Below are 16456 nucleotides of genomic sequence, written 5' to 3' on the forward strand. Positions count from 1 at the left end.
TTACATTTCATGTCATACCTTCCCCAGTTCCTAGCACTCAAGTACAAAACAGATGAGAAACCTTTCTCAAATTAATACGAAATCTGTATCTCAAAAATATCAAAGAAAAGGAAAAAGGTTTCTTTTATAAAGAAAAGAAAAAGGAAAAAGGTTTCTTTTTTTGTATAAAAATATTTATAGCAGCCCTGTTTGAGATGGCAAAGGTTGGAAAGTGAGGGGATGCTCATCAGTTTAAGAGTAGCTGAACAAGCTGTGGTACATCACTGAGAAGAAACCCTACTGCGCTAGCAGAAATGACAAGCAGGATGGTTTCAGAGAAACTTGCAAAGACGTATATGACTTGAAGCGAACAGAAACAAGAGAAGGCTGCACACAGTGACGGCAATGCTGTCAAGACAATCAACTGTGAAAGACTGGGCCACTCGGATCACGACAATGATCAAGACAACTCCAAAGGACTCACGATGAGAAATGCTGCTCACCTCCAGAAAAACTGATGGACTCTGAATGCAGATCAAAGCAGACTTGTTTTTATCTTTCTGGTCTGATTTTTTGTGTTTTTGAAATATGGCTAATATGGAAATGTTTTCCGTGACTTTACATGCATAATCAGCACCAAATTACTTGTCTTCTCAAGGAGAGGGAGGGGCAAGAAGGAGGGAGAGAACTTGGAGCTCTGAATTTTTTTAAAAAAATGATTCTAGGACACAATTTTTTTATACGTAATTAGGAAACACTTAATGAAGTAAATTTAAAAATATATATTTTAAAACAAATTAATAATACTTACTTAGCTGAGTAACCCCAAATAAATCACCTAATCTCTCTGACACTCCATTTCTCACTTATAAATGGGTAATGCTTGTACTACCTATCTTCAGAGTTATTATGAATCCAGGCACGTTATGAACACAAAGAACTATACCAGAATGATGTATTACTATTATCTATTCATTTTTAAACTGAATTTACCTGGAGAATCTGGGCTGGTTTTTTTGAGAGAAAAAAATGGGTCCCAATAAACGTTCTATAGCCTAGGTCAGCAGTGCTTCTTAACCTGTGGGTTGTGATGGTGGCAATTCACCATTTAAGAAGTGCAGAAGGGAAGAAAGTTTAAGAAGCCCTGGCCTTAGGTAGTTATTTTTCAGGAGACTTAAGGACTATGCATACGCTCAGCACTTGTTCATTCTGAGCTGATGTTATGGGTATTTTCGTTATTCTTTTCAAAATCCTAAAGTTACTAAACTCACCTCTCGTAATTCTCCAATTCTCCTGAGGGCTTTATCTTGACTCTGGCTCAAAAGACCCTTTCAAAAAAAAAAAAAAAAAAGATGGTTCAAAAACTGGCATAATATGTCAATGTAAAACAACTCAACCCAAAAGCATTATTCACAACATACCAGGTATTTTTAACTACTCCCTAAACAGGTGTAGAGACAGAACAAAAGATGGTCAAGATGTGATCATTCTGAATATCAATTTCATACTAAGCCAAATTCTAAATTAAGTCTCTTCTTCCACTATGACACAATATGACCCACCTCTGATGCCTCGTGATTTATTTTATCAATTAAATACACTGAAGTGAATTTATAAATGTATAATTTATAAACACACAAAATTTTTGATTCTACATTTTTATTCAAATAAAAAAGTCAAAGACTGTAAGTGAAACAAAAATGAGTATGCTGCAAACAGGAAGCAATGTTAGAAAAACAGATTATTACTCACAAGAATTTTTTTGAAAAAAAAGACTTTAATTTTCTCACAATTAATGAAATCACTGCATTTCTGATGTAGTTATAATTTTTTTATAAAACTGAATCTTATTTTCCCACTAATCTTCAAAACAATTTAAGATACATTTTTAGGGAAAACACTGCAAACACAACCAATTTTGTTTCCTGTCAAAAATGTATTCTTGGTTGTTTAAACCTTTGGGAACAGATGACATCAGGAAAACAGCCACGAGTTCTGGCTGCAGGAAAAAGAGATGCCTCAGTCTGCTGAAGTGAGCCTTAGATGTAGATATAAAATAGCAACTGACATAAATGAGAAAAGGATTTATTTTTCCAAAATGTATTTAACAAACAACTTTTTCAGGAAAATATCTATTTAAATAGTGCACATTCTATGGATCTGTGATCTCTAAATGTAGATATTCTCTCTAACAGTACAAACTGTAACCCATCTTTTGCCTCCCTTGTGGACTAGAACGTAGCACAGGAGAAAGAGCCCTGGAGCTGGAGTCAGAGAAATTAGAAATCCTGCCACCCATAATGACTATACTTGTGACCTTGGATAAAGTATGTAATCACATAAGCCTCTTTCCAAAGCTATACAATGAAGAAACTGGACTAGATGGCCCCTGAGGTTTCTTCCCATTCTGTGTCCTCCTATCAATTCTCCTCCCTGCCCCTAGGGGAGGTGGTCCCCCAATACTCTTGTACTTCCTGAAATAACATGGATATCAATGCAGCCCATAGGCTCTATTGGCCATCCCTACCAAAGATCTATAACCAGTTCAAATAAATCTCTTTTAGCTTAAAAAAAAAAAATGCAGCTAAAGTTAAACTTCTTTTACTTTACAGGACAAATCCATAACATCCTAACAGCACCAAAAATTAGCAGCTTGTTCACCTTTATTATTCATAGACTAGGTCCCTAGGATTATGGTACACTGACTGTTTTCCCCCAGGTCTGGCAGGAAAACTGGAATGCATATGAAACCCCACCAGACCCTGCTGTAGGTCTGCCATGTCCCTGTCCCCCAACCCTATCACAGCTACCAGAAGCACTGCTGCACAGAGAGGTCTGAGGGCTTTTCTCCAAACACACAAGCAGAAACCTCCATGCAGAGATAATATAAACAGAGAGCATCATAATCGTGCCTAGGACGAGTGTCCGCTCCATTCCACAAGGATGATGTGTATCCGAGGTGGTTTAAAATATCAAAGGCAAATCTCTGTGAGACTAAATGCTCCCTTAGGGCTGTTGTGAGGTAGAAAACATAAGCAATGGGTGATGATGCTTTTCCTCCCTTTCCTGACATATATAATGCTATCTCCAGAGCTACATTCCCCCAGACCTGAAATCCCATTCAGGTCAGTGAATTACAAACCCCCTTGGAGGTGAAGCCCAAACCCACCCTCTCATCTCTTCAATTTAGGTGTTTGAACTGTGGTTTGAACCTAGGTGGAATGGTAGTGATTGTGGAACACTGACAGACAAACAAGTAAATAATTAATTAAAGAGAAAAGGAAAGAAAAGAAAAGTAAAGGAAATATCAGCTTTGTTGGGAGTTTCCACAGATTATCACTGGGCACTATACAATTCTATTACTCTAAGAGCTAAGAAATAACTTACCTGTAGCTTCTTCTTCTCTCTCTGGACAGTCTGATAGGCACTAACAAGCTGAAAAATGCAAAGAAACAATCATCTACCTGGCAACAAATGAACTTTTCTAAAATAAAGAATTCGAGGTAGTCTAAAACATTTTTTAAAGTTCTAGGTTGATCAGACGTGGTCTGCACATTAAAGAAAGCTTGTTTTTAATAGACCAAAGTATATGTTGCAAAACCCTAACTAAGCTTAACAATGGAGACCCCTGAGAGGGCAAGTTCTTTCATCTCTAAAAGCCTCACTTACCAAGTGTGGTTAAGACCTGATCTGTCTGCAGAATGGGGCTATACCAAGAGGTCCTTTTCAGTTCTATGATCTATGACCAAAATGCTACAAAAAATTTAGATATTAGGAGTTTCAAATAAGATTTGAGAACCATACTTTATTTCAATCAATCAAACATTAAACATGTATTAAGCACTTACTATATACCCTGCCTGTGTCTGTCCTTCATTTTTGAAGAAGACCCTGACATCAGACAAATGATGACATGACTTGCACGTGTATTTTGAGTAAGGGAGTGTTGTGCTACATACCAGGCACTGTGCTAAGCAACAAACAGGAAAAAAAAGTCAAAAGTCCCAGACTTCAAAGAGCACTCCATGGACAGCAAACGAATACACACAACCACAAGCTAACATAAGATAAAGGAGAAATCATTAATGGAGGGAAGGCAATCGAATTCAGAGGATCTGAGGAAGGCTTCCTTTATTAAGTGTTTACTGGGACTTCAGGGAAGCCTGGAGGCAGAAAGGAGGAGGGAGAGCAGAGAAAACGCCCAGAGCCTGGGGTCATGCAACTGCCAGGAGGTCAGTATCACTGGCCAGAAGAAAGGTGTAAGAAGAAGAGTGCCTAGGTCACAGAGGGTTCTTCAAGTTAAACAAAGGATTTTATATTTGATCCTGGAAGCAACAGGGAGTCAGTAGGGGGACCTTTGGGAGCTATGATGTGATCAGGCTGGACTGCGGAGAGATTCAAGGAAGGCAGGTCAAGCAGCAATAACTGCAATCATCCAAATATGAGACAATGAGGGCCTGGACCAGGACGCTGACAGGGCAGTGTCAGAGAGAAGGTGGTGTATTCGGGAGATGCTGCCAAGGTGAAATGAAGGGGCCTTGGCCACAGATTGGATCCAAGGAGAGAGAGGGGAAGGCATCCAGGATGACTCTGAGATTGTAAGCCTGAGGGCCTGAGAGAATGGTGATGCACTGTACAGTAATAGGGAAGAGGCGTGCATGTGTATGCGTGTATGTGTCTGTGTGTGTCTGTGTTCCCTTTTAGGCATACTGAGTTGAAGGGTAGGGGTGTGTGTGTGTGTGTGTGTGTGTGTGTGTGTGTGTGTGTGTCTGTGTGTGTGTGTGTGTCTGTGTGTGTGTGTGTGTCTGTGTGTGTGTGTGTCTGTGTGTGTGTCTGTGTGTGTCTGTGCGCCTCTGTGTGTCTGTGTTCCCTTTTAGGCATACTGAGTTGAAGATGTCTACTGGACACCCAGGTCAAGACTTCTGAAAAGCAAGCTGGAGATGTGAGATTAGAGGTCAGTAGAGAAGTTGAGGCAGAAAAGGCAGATTTGAGAATCAAGGGAGCTGATGAGCTCACCAAGTCAAAGAGTCTAGAGGGAGAAGAGAATAGGGCCCAGGACAGAACCCTGAGAGACTCCAAATGTGTGAGAGTATGATCTGGATGATCTGGCAAAGGAGACAAAGCAGTAGAAGACAGAGAGACAGGTGACAAGAAAACCCAGAGAAGAGAGAGTCAAGTACCATGAAGACTGAAAAGAGGTCACTGAATCTGGAAACTAAGAAATCATTAGTTACTTTGAGGAGAGAAGCTTCAGTGGAATGCAAAGGTTAGAAGCCCAACTGTAACAGGGTGGTTAAAAACAGAATGAGAGGAGATCAAGTGGAGGCACCTGGTATAGAAGGCTTTTTCTAGGATTTTAGTCACAATGAGCAGAAGAAGAGATCCTAAGAGAGCAGTGGAAATGGAAGGATTAAGTGGAAGTTGTTTTTTTCATCATGGGCATATAGGCAGTAAGAAATAAGCCAGCAGACAAGGAAAGACTGAAAATAAATGATAGAGAAGGCAAAGCTTTATCAGATGATCATGTGTGTTCCATCCAGGAGTATGAGAAGTCTCCAAAGAGGCAAACTGCGGCTTGAAGAAGTTGATTCCAATGTCTCTTGACAGGGTTTTAGAAAAACTTCCAATCTCTGCTTTAAACAATCTCCACTAGATGGCAGAAGACTCAAAGAAACACACCAAGTAAGAAAACTTCCAATCTCTGCTTTAAACAATCTCCACTAGATGGCAGAAGACTCAAAGAAACACACCAAGAGGGAGGAAGGGACAAAGGGATGTAGGAGTAAATACAGATGACTTTCCAGGGACCTTGTAAATGTGCCCAAAGCCAATACCATCCCTTCTCTGCCCCCAAGAGACAGGAGAGCAACTCTTTCTTTGGAAACAAAGATGGCAGCCATGAGGAAGATGACAACCCCCCTCCCCCGCCCATGCTCTCACTATTCTGCTCCTGAGAGTCTGGAGTAACAAGAAGTAAAAGAGGAGAGGGGGTTTGGGTGAGCTCTCATCTAAGGAGGACGAAGAGTCTCCTCTGACCCTTCAAGCTGCCTGATGTACCTGAAAAGCTTCCACATGGAAGGTCCCCAGAAATGGGGAGGCTGACACACTGAAGATGGAGGAGAGGAGAGATTATGGTAAGGTGATCAATGAAGAAGGTGAGAGGCTCAGTCATCTTACACACCAGAAAGGACATGTCCACTATGTTTAACTACCAGTATTTGTTTCAACAGTTTTTTTTAAAACACCACCTTAATTGAGAGCTATAAAAACTGGAGTTTTGCTTGGGCCAAGGGAAGATGGAGAAAAAAGATGTCATTTTGGAGTACGAGGTACCTAATGGGGAGTAATTATGGGTGGGATGCTACAATGGGAAGCAAAATACAAGCAGAGTTTCTGGGGAGCAGGGATGTGTGGTACAGAAAGTGGGGTAGGGAGGGGAGGATGAAAAGAAACTTGACCAACTTTCCAAGTTTACCTAGGGCCCTGGTCAGTTGGTTTATGTTCCACTGAATACTGTTTTACTGTCCTTTGGCACACTGCCACAAAATGGGATACCTACTATGCCACAGGGATGTGAAACAGGATCAAATAAGCATTTTGCTCACAGCTGGAAACACCAAAACAAAAACATATCTTCAAGAAGCTTATATGCTAATGGAAACTCCAGGAAGTGTCTACAATAAAAATCAGTAGAACTCAAACCACTGTTGAAAAAAAATGACCCTGGGACTCATACCTCTGAATATTTGCCTCGGTAGCTGTTTAAGCTTCGCTCCAGCCTCCGCACCCGCTGACCGAGCTGCTCTTTACTGAGACTGTCGGCATTTCCCAAGGTCTCCTCGGCCTCACTTTCAACGTCAGATGGGGGATCCAATGTAGCAGATGAATCAAGATCGAGGCGATTCAGGGATTCTCTTGAGGAACTTCGTACCAGAGACTCTTTTGAAGAAGAACGGAACAAGGATTCCTTGATTGGACTTCGAAATAAAGACTCCATTGATGGAACCCGGAGCTGGAGCTTCTGTGCAAAAGACTGCATCTCACTTGACTGCAGGGTCAAATTAGAAGATTTTCATGTGTATATGTCTACTTTTGTTCAGTTGTAACACTATTAACAAATACACTGTAAACTCTAGAATCTACTAACATTCTTATACTTTACAAAACATAATATTACCAAACAATGCAGGGCAGCCATGATACAAGCAGAAAGAATACAGAACTCCAAGACAAAAGACCCAAGCATGAGTCTTGACTGTACCACTCACTTAGCTTTGGGACATTAGGCGACTCACTGGACCTCCACAAGCTTCAGTTTCCTCATCTCTCAACCACAAGGGGCGGGGAGGGGGGGGCAGGCAGCTACCCTGTACACCTCACAGTTACTGCAGCAAAGTATAGATGTATATGAAAGGGCTTTGCAAAGCCCTTTAATTCAACCAATATCTAAGTTGGAGGCAACCAAGCCAATCCATCCTCATAGCCAATGCTTCCTCCCCACCTTACTGTGCTGTCTATGGGGCTGTAATTATAACCTGAAGTCAACAGTGCCGGCATTTCAGACAGATAAATGTCTTAGGTATAATAAAAATGAATTGGAATAAACCTAATAATGGAGAAGTAATGAAAGAATATTATCCTCCCAACTTCTCTGACAAGTTTTAGGTATTTTTCCCCCAAAAAGTTCACAGAACCCTGTACTTCACTTGTCACTGCTGCGTCACTTCACTCTTGTCTGACTTCATGACCCCCTTTGCGGTTGGCCACTTCCTCCTCTAACTCATTTTACAGATGAGGAAACGGAGGCCAAGGAGATGAAGTGACTTGACCAGAGTCATCTAGTTACCAGGTGTTCAAGGCCAGATTTGAGCTCAGAAAGATGAGTTTTCCTTTCTGGAGGCCCACGCCCCTAGCCACTTGGCCACACAGTTGTATTTGATGAACAGATGAAAACCTAGAAATTCATTCTACAACCATGTCACTTGTCTCACAGAAATCTTGAGGGAAGAGCTCAGCAGAGGTTGAAGTATGACAGGAAAACAAAGAGATTTGCTAAAGATAAAATTTTTAAAAAAAAGCTTTTATGAATGGATTCCAGAGACTAACTAATGGAATGGAACAGGACATGGAGGAAGAGTAAGAAATCTCTTAAAAATGGATTAGCCCCAGGTCAATATCATATTCCCAAACTTAACGAGGAGAAGTTGTGGACACATGACATCGCCATCAGGAACGCACACAAGAGTTTGAAAACTGACAAGCCCCCATAGTCTGCGTACCACTCACTCCTGCCTTGGAAGGCAGCCATGAGGAGCCCTCTGGGTAGGACAATCAAACAAATACTGAAGCTACTGAAAAACATCATGGCCAAATAGAGAAAGTGCTGAATAAAACAGGAGGAAGCTTGGGGGCTCAAGCCCAACCCCAAGTCTGACCCTCTCTGAGCCTGTTTCTTCATCAGTAAAGTATAGATAATGCTCAAAGTGACCATCTCACAGAGATGTTGTAAGGAAGGCTCGTGGCCAATGTTCTGGCCTCCTCAGAGTACTAGCTGTATAACTATCACTGTGAATAACCTCCCAGAATAAGGTCTGCTGAAACCTCAAACTTTCTCCACTCAACACCCACAGTTTAAGAAGCACTACAAAGTGTCAAATTTTTGGAGGGCTGCAATTTGCTTTTATTGTAACCATTATTATGGAAACTTTCTCATCCACATTTCCCTGCACCTTTAAAAAAAGCTGCTCAACACAGCAAGATATGCTAACAAAGTAGATCTCTATTAGATGGAAAATGGTTAACAAGTTGTAGAACAGGCAGGTAATGCAGAATTCCTGCGTAATAAGAAATGACTAACATGAAAAACAGAAACATGGGGAAACGCATATGAACTGATACAAACTGAAGCAAAAAGAATCAGGAAAAACAATATAAAGAATAACTAAAACCACAAAAACGGAATAACCAAAACGGGCCCTCAAAGCAGATATGACAAAGTATCCCCCCTGTCACCAGAACAGCCTCTTCTTTACAGGGTTTGGGAAAACTATACATACAATGTCAGACTTTTTTGATACTGGCTGAACTTTTTTTCCCTTCTTATTCTCTGTTAAAAAGGGAAGGGGAGAAAGGAGGAATTCACTAGGAAATGTAAGTGATATAAAACTAAAACAGAGCAATAAAAAAGTTTGGGGTTTTTTGTTTTTGTTTTTTCCTAAAAAGTTACTGAACATATTTTAATCTTTTTCTGCTCGCTTCAGATCAACATGCAGCAGAGCCATCATCACTGCCCTGGATGATGCCACGGGGATGCCCTCAGCGCAGGCAAGCCCTTTGCCCTTTACACAAATCCAAGATTACTGGAGTTTTAAAGTTATATGTTGTTTATGCTTTTGCAGTTTCATCTCTTGATATCTGTCAACACTTTCCAATATTATTTCTGCCTGCCTACAGGAAACTCTCAACTCTCATCTATAGCTTTTAATGTGTTCTATTTTATCTGTTATACTGTTATCAATATGGGCATAGTAAGAGCCACCAGCGCTGGATAAGGTCCTAAAGGGTTTTCCCTTCAACAATGTACATGAGTTCACTGTAGAGACTTTATGACAGAGATCTGGACTGTTTGGGAAGAGCTGATTTCTGGGAAAGTATGGGTTTATTATACTAAAAACCATCTGTAAGTAAGGTTAGTGTGTGTAAAGTGGATTTTTGCTCTTTACTTCCCAGGATCCATAGCCATAACAGTCTCTTGCTCCCAGGTCTTAGCTGTGAGTTCTCAAGATTATGGTTCAAAACGTCTCCACCAGGTTTGCACAGCATTATATAATGATAACATAACTATTTGTGCTTAATTTGTAAATATCTACTATGACTGTGCAGTGAGATACAAGGATGAAGTGAGGTAAACTTGTAAGGCTATTGTTGACAAGATGCTTTCTTTGTCCGTTGCCCTATAAAGCAGATGGACACAAGTCAATGAATGGGGAACCCTTAGGCTAGAATGTCATGTGTGCCTTGACTGGCCCCCACTGAGGCCTGAGGGAATTTAGGGGAAGCACAGGTAGTGCCTGTCTCAAATGACTTCATCAAAATGTAGGGGTAGTTGCCCCCCTTCTCACCGGCCCCTACGAGAAGGAGGATTAGGGAATGCTGAAGGAATTGGTGCTCCCATTATCAGCAATCCTCTTGTGAGAAGGTTAGACTAGAATAAAGTGAGATTATTAACCCTTTCGAAGATGTCTTCGTGTCTTTCGTGTCTGACCAGATCAAGAGCAAACCTGTGCTAGCAGCCCTCCCATGAGTCAATGCTATTTGTCGGGCACCATCGTTGTTCACTTCAACTAAATCTCTTCTAAACAACCACAGTATTATGGGCTGGCACTACCTTGGATTCATTTGGGGCTAATTATTATTCAAGATATTCTGAATCTTATTGTTCAAGTTATTTTCTATCATGTCATTTTATCCACAGAACAATCAGTCATTAAATATTAAGTACCTACTATATGCCAGGCAAAATATGAGGTAGCCCAGTCTTCCTTGTTAGCTAAATGAATTCAGGTAAATGGAGACTTTAGAAATGTTCTTCTACATTATTAACACTTTCCCTCAAAAACCAGCTCTTAATTAACATCCCAAGTCCATATCAGGGTGAACATACTGCTTCTCCCCATTATACGATGGGAGAAACAACCAAAGCTAGGAAGATTATCACCCCAAGAAAACAACTACCAAAAATCTTATGCCTTTTTGGAAAAAAAGTAAACCTCAGGAATCAGAATTCTGGAGAGAAGAGGAGCAGCTTCTGGCAAAGGGAGGGGAAGGAGTGGAGAACAGAAAATAAATGGGCTGAAAATGGCTGAAGTAAACTTTCTAATTTTTTTTTTAATCAAAAATCAAAAAAACAACAATTTCCTTTGGTTTTAAAATATATCCTCACTAAAATGTCCTTTAAAAGAAATCCCATTGTTCTTCTAGCTGTCTCCAAGAAAACGTGCTGTTGCTACCTCCTCTTCCAACATCACATTCAAGTCCACGTGAGCTGTGCCTGGCTCTCCTGGTAGCCTTGGTAACCAATGCAGATGCTCATAATCACAGATGATTGGAGCTTTTACTTTTGTATCCATCCAAAGCCTAATGCATTTCACAGTACGTGTGGAGGCGATTATTTGACCACCTTTTTCTATACAAAGTCAACTATGGGAAAAACCAACAGTGCTCTGCCTCTGCATGCTACTGTTTAAAAGGCTGGATAAGGGAACACACCTGAGGAGCTGATTCATTTCCATTAATGCAGTCAGCTGGTTTCTGAGGCATGTGGCTAGATGCAGTCTAGAAAAAGAAAAGAAAATGGAAAGCTCAGGAAAACAGGAAAACTATAAAAGAAAATTCCATCCTGTTAAAAGCAACAACACCCAAACTCTAGAGCACAACACACAATTTAGTAAACAAATTGTTTTAATGATTATTATGATGCTTTCATGCAAGCCAAAGCTAGTATGGTAAGTATTAGAAAACTCAGCTTTTAATACAGATTATATAAAACTAAAGGAATCAGTATAGCAACCCTCACATTCACATTATCACACATCCTCATCCTTTTGTTAAGGCTGTTCCCCCAAAAGAATAACTTCAAGTTGCAAAGAAATCATTTTGATAGAATACTATAAAGGATAAATACATATGACAGAAAATGTTGGTAATGTCAACATTTACCTATCATAATGCATAATCCAAATTACCTTTCCTTGAGCTGTTAAGTCCACACAAAAGGAGTAAAAAGGAAAAATATTTATACAAATAAGTCTGAAACTGACTATGTACAAGAAATAGAAATTACTAATGGGGAAAAATATTTATATGGGAAGCATTTCCACTAACTCATAAAGGAAAGCCTTGTCAGTGTCTAGAAGATTTTATGACTGAAATTTAACTACTACGTGTATCTGCCTCAAGATCAAATAACACTTTAGTAATTGAATTATATTGGCAAATGCCTAGAGAGATCTGTTTTTTTTTAAAAGAATTTTAAGTACCCCAAATACTGGACACTGAGTCTAAATCAAATATAAAATGGTACAGTTACTAAATGAGTTTTATTTCTTGTGCTATGTAACCTTGTTCTCTTAGGAAAAAAAAATTTTTTTCACTAAACTGTTATTTTAATTTTGCTTGTTATATTCCAATTCCAGATATGACATATATACACATACATTTAAACTAAACATAATGTTGCCTAAGCTCCACACTAGGACTGATCATGAAAACAAAAGCCACATAGCACAATGGTACTCAGCCTTGGATGTGGTGGATAAAGTACGTGGACTGCAATGTTTCGACATTTTATCAAATAATTTTCCAGAGCTCCCTTGTGAGAGGTTGATGAGGAGGCGAGGGGGGACACATAAAAGACACTATAAAAGGGGCTGAGCAACCCCCCAAAGCACCACAGGTAATTTCTTAACCCAGATGCCTCCTCCAGAAAGCAGCTAGTAAAGAAATCTGGAAGGCAGAAAGTATCACATGAACGAATCTTCCTTTGGTCAATCTACTCCATTATCCATGGGAAAAAAGACAAAACAGGCGAACATGTTATATGGGGAGCATCTACTCCTATTTGCAGCACTGGCATTTCCCATACACCAATATGCTACATACTACGTATCCCAACAAATTCAAAATGCCTCATAAATCAGTAAATCTCCCATTCACTGGATATTTAGACTCTTAAAAACAAGTTGGATGGGTAATTTAACTCAAAAAGAAAATTATCTGCCATGTTAAAAAAAAGTTTCCTTTAATATAATTAGATGATGAGACTAATAGTGGAGAGGGAAGATGTTTCATATAAAAAAATAAAGAAATTTTATGTTTAATGCAACACATGACATGAGAAGAGGACATGCAGTGTAGCCACAGTAAGATCAGGAGTCGGGGCCAGCAGCCTCATTTCCAATCTTCCCTCAAGCATCTAGAGGGCCTTGTTCAAGCCATTATTTCTGAGACTCAATTTCCTCAGTAAAATTTGACTAAGACCACTTGATTTCTAAGGATGCTGTCATGTGTTCAGCTGTTCAATAAATACAAAAAAAAACCACTACCACATGATAGTACTTCCCATGTCATCTAAATGTGAACCAAAGGACAGTTTGTTCTAGAGGGGAAAGCTGGATCATGAAAACCGAGTCTGAATCTTGGCCCCAGGACAAGCTCCCTGGGTCCCTTAGGTGAGTCACTTCACCTGCAAGATGCGGGATTTGGATCAGATACCTAGGCAAGGTCTCTTTCAATTTCAACATCTTATGTGTGAATTTGTTTCCAAGGAAAAAGGAAGAATTCATTTGACTATATTTTTCATCACTATTTTGACTCTAATAAATTTGAAAAAAAGGTACAAACTGAGTTTCCTCTTTCACCTTTTTTTAAACTGTATATTAGATGAAAAGGGGTGACTATTTAGTAACCTGATACTGGTGGTTTTCTCATTAATAATACAATCTGGTTGACTAAAATGTTCTGATGGTTAGCATCTACAAATGAGTGCAGTGATCTTTGTACACAGACAATCTTACAAACCTAAGTTTATAGAAAAGTTCTTTTCCAAATTATAAACATTTTGCAAGCTCTGTTGGCTAATAAAGACAAAGTTCTACATTTATATATTTTGTCTGCAACTGAGTCTTTTTTAGACTTTATGGGAAGAAAGTTGTGGAGGCTTTCCCGTTAATTCTAGAAATCAGAAAAGGTAGCCAAACAGTGAACACAGAGTAAAATACAATTATCCAAACATTAACAGAAGCTGGGCCGATGAGAAGGAGGAGTTAGGCCAAACCCATTTTATTTCACATCTGGCTCTGCCTGGATTTTCTAATACTGTAGAGACGGCTTAAGCATAAGCCAAAGCTTTTCGTTTCTGTTCTCTGTGGGGAAAGAATCTTCTGGACAAATCAATGACTGGAGACTTGAGTTCCTATAATAAGCAGTTCTCAGGCACTTTCCCTATGACCTTATTAGCAGGATCACTTGTATTTTAAAATATGTTCATGACAAATTCTAACCTACTCATTATGGCAGGTCAAGACCTCTGTTTAGCAATTAGGGCTTACTGTCTCTACATGTACCTAAAAATAATAAAGCTCTATAGGGAGGCTGGAGGGAAGGAGTGGGGAAATGCAAGCATGAATGTGTCCACTTATTTAAAATATTTTGTTTGTAGCACTTCCATGGTCTTCTTTCCAGGGATGATAAATGTTAAATTTTCTTTTATAGCAATGCCCCCAAGTAAAAAAAAGAATTTTATAAACTGGTCAAGAGAAATCTCACTCTAAGCCTCTTCACCTATAAGCAAATCAGGAAATAATCAGGATGCTGGTTCCTTAAGTGCTAGACCAAGTCTTGACTGAATAAAATGAAACTGGAATAAGAATGTCCTAGTATCAGAAGTACTAGCAATTAATATCAAATCTCCAACTTTGGAACAAGATTCCATGATTTTTAGCTATCAATACTAAGTGTTTTTGTCTGTTTACTCTTAAATGGAGAACCCAGTTCTCTAATCTCCCTTTAAAAGCAAATATGAAAACAAAGGGAATGTTGTTTTTAGTAAATGCTAATCAAACAGAAATATTAAACATCTTCTCTAAATTTTGTTTTTCTGCTAAATTTAAGAACATGCCAGATAATTATGAAAATGTCTAAAAAAAAATCCCTTTTTCCCTAGAGAAAAATACAACAGGAACTTTAAAATGCTAATGAACCCATCACATGGAAATAACAATAAAAAGAAATTTAAGAACTGCAATGATATTTTAAGTGCTACAAAGTGCCTACCCTTCCAACAAGGTGCATTGAGTTATTCCAACATGGTCCTGTCTACCAGTCTGGGGTTCACTAGATATTGAGAAGTAATGGGCTCGTCCTCCCTAGAGCTCTCCTGGAAGACCACTTGTCCAGATGTTATGGAGGGGGTTACACTGAATGCCCAAGTCCCTCCCAACTTTCGGATTGTCTGATTCTATGATACATTATCAATTCATATCTAACATTTCACTTTTTCCTTAAAACACAGATCACTTCAGAAAGCATTCTTGAACATCTACGAGCAGTGCACGTTAATTTTAAGTAATGAACTAACATTGTATATGGTAGATGATTTAGAGGTCAAGACAACTGAGTTCTAGTTTATAAAATAAAAGCAATGTTATTTTTTTATAAAATAAAAGCAATGTTATTTTTTTAATGTTAAAAGACACCGCACAGCCCACGAGCCACAAGCACTCAGCTATTTATTACTCTCTGATCTTTAGTGTGTGATTAGCAGCCAGTAATTGAAGACACCTCAGAGAGGCGCTAAATGACAAGCAGTATTCGTTAGGTTACCACACTTTTCTTCTCCCCAAAGGAAGTGCTGAGAGGGGTGGCAGGACTCACCACACAGGCAATCTGTGGTTTAGGTGGTTTGGAGGAATCCAAAGCAAAGATAGTGTACTCAGAGAGAAAAGCAGGCTCTGCTAAAATCCCAGCTAGAAGCTGTTTCATTCAGTGCAATAAATAAGAATGTGAAAACAAAACACATAATGAAAAAACAAATCATAAAAGCACGATGCACAGATGTTCTCAAATTTTCATTAAGCATAATGATGTTAATCAGTTCAACAAACATGACTGTGCACCTACTGCGTATAGGACTCTGGGCTCTATAAGACCACCTAGATCCTGCTTTCAAGAAAATTGAAATCTAATCGGGGGAAGACATGTATTCATACAAATATTGATATAAGAGAGGGAGAGCAAAGTACAATGGAGGGAAGGATGCCAGGGAAAAGTGGCATGAGAAATTTGAGGAGGAGAAAGAAGTAAATGTCAGTTCAGGAAGACTTCATGCAGGAAACTAAAGGGAGGGAGAAATTTCAATCCACAGAGATTGGAAAGGGAGTGGGAAAGATTGCTTAGGGATAACACAAGCAACAGCACAGAGACAAGAGAAGGAGAAACATAAACAGAGGATGGAAATGGACCAGCTCTGCCAAAACATTTAAGAGAAAATTAGAAGAACCATACTAGGGAAAACTTTGAATGCCAGCATTGGGAGTTGCTAGATTATTCAGGAAACAATAGAAACCCACTGAAGGTTTGTGGACAGAGAAGTTACATGATCAGAGGATTACATTAGAAAGAATATGCTACCACAGGCCTGCACACCCTGTAACCCACCAAAGGATTTCAGGCAGCATCCTCTACATTTTTCATGGGTTGATCAAAATCATTTGGCGCGCCGGTGGGCCATAAGCAAGTCATACTCAGCCCACAGGCTGCAGGTTGTACAGGCCTGCTCTACAACAATCTGAAGAATGGAATGACAAAAGAATCAGCTGAAAGCAAGACATCCAGCTCCCCAGGTATTCCAAGAGACCAGCAGAAAAGAAGTGGACATTTTAAATGGTAGTTGCAGTGAGAGGGAAGAGAAAGATATAAC

General features: G+C 39.5%; 1 protein-coding gene across 7 annotated transcripts in view; it reads right to left on the reverse strand.

Annotated features, from left to right (window-relative positions):
- GOLGA4 (golgin A4) overlaps positions 1 to 16456 on the reverse strand; it is a 102336-nt gene that overhangs the window by 66371 nt on the left and 19509 nt on the right. For 5 of the 7 annotated variants that reach the window (XR_011964818.1, XR_011964819.1, XM_072598899.1 and 2 more), the window contains exons 3-7: positions 15412 to 15510; positions 11248 to 11313; positions 6716 to 7027; positions 3367 to 3414; positions 1251 to 1307 (exon numbers count right to left, since the gene is read on the reverse strand). Coding sequence is in view for 5 of the 7 variants with exons in the window: in XM_072598899.1 (XP_072455000.1) it covers positions 1251 to 1307; positions 3367 to 3414; positions 6716 to 7027; positions 11248 to 11313; positions 15412 to 15510 (582 nt within the window). In the remaining 2 variants the exon portion in view is untranslated. The remainder of the gene's footprint in view (positions 1 to 1250; positions 1308 to 3366; positions 3415 to 6715; positions 7028 to 11247; positions 11314 to 15411; positions 15511 to 16456) is intronic. The other 2 variants (XM_072598900.1, XM_072598901.1) reach the window with 2 other exon arrangements.

This window comes from Notamacropus eugenii, chromosome 3 (genome assembly GCF_028372415.1).
Source record: "Notamacropus eugenii isolate mMacEug1 chromosome 3, mMacEug1.pri_v2, whole genome shotgun sequence".
NCBI classification, from domain to species: domain Eukaryota; kingdom Metazoa; phylum Chordata; class Mammalia; order Diprotodontia; family Macropodidae; genus Notamacropus; species Notamacropus eugenii.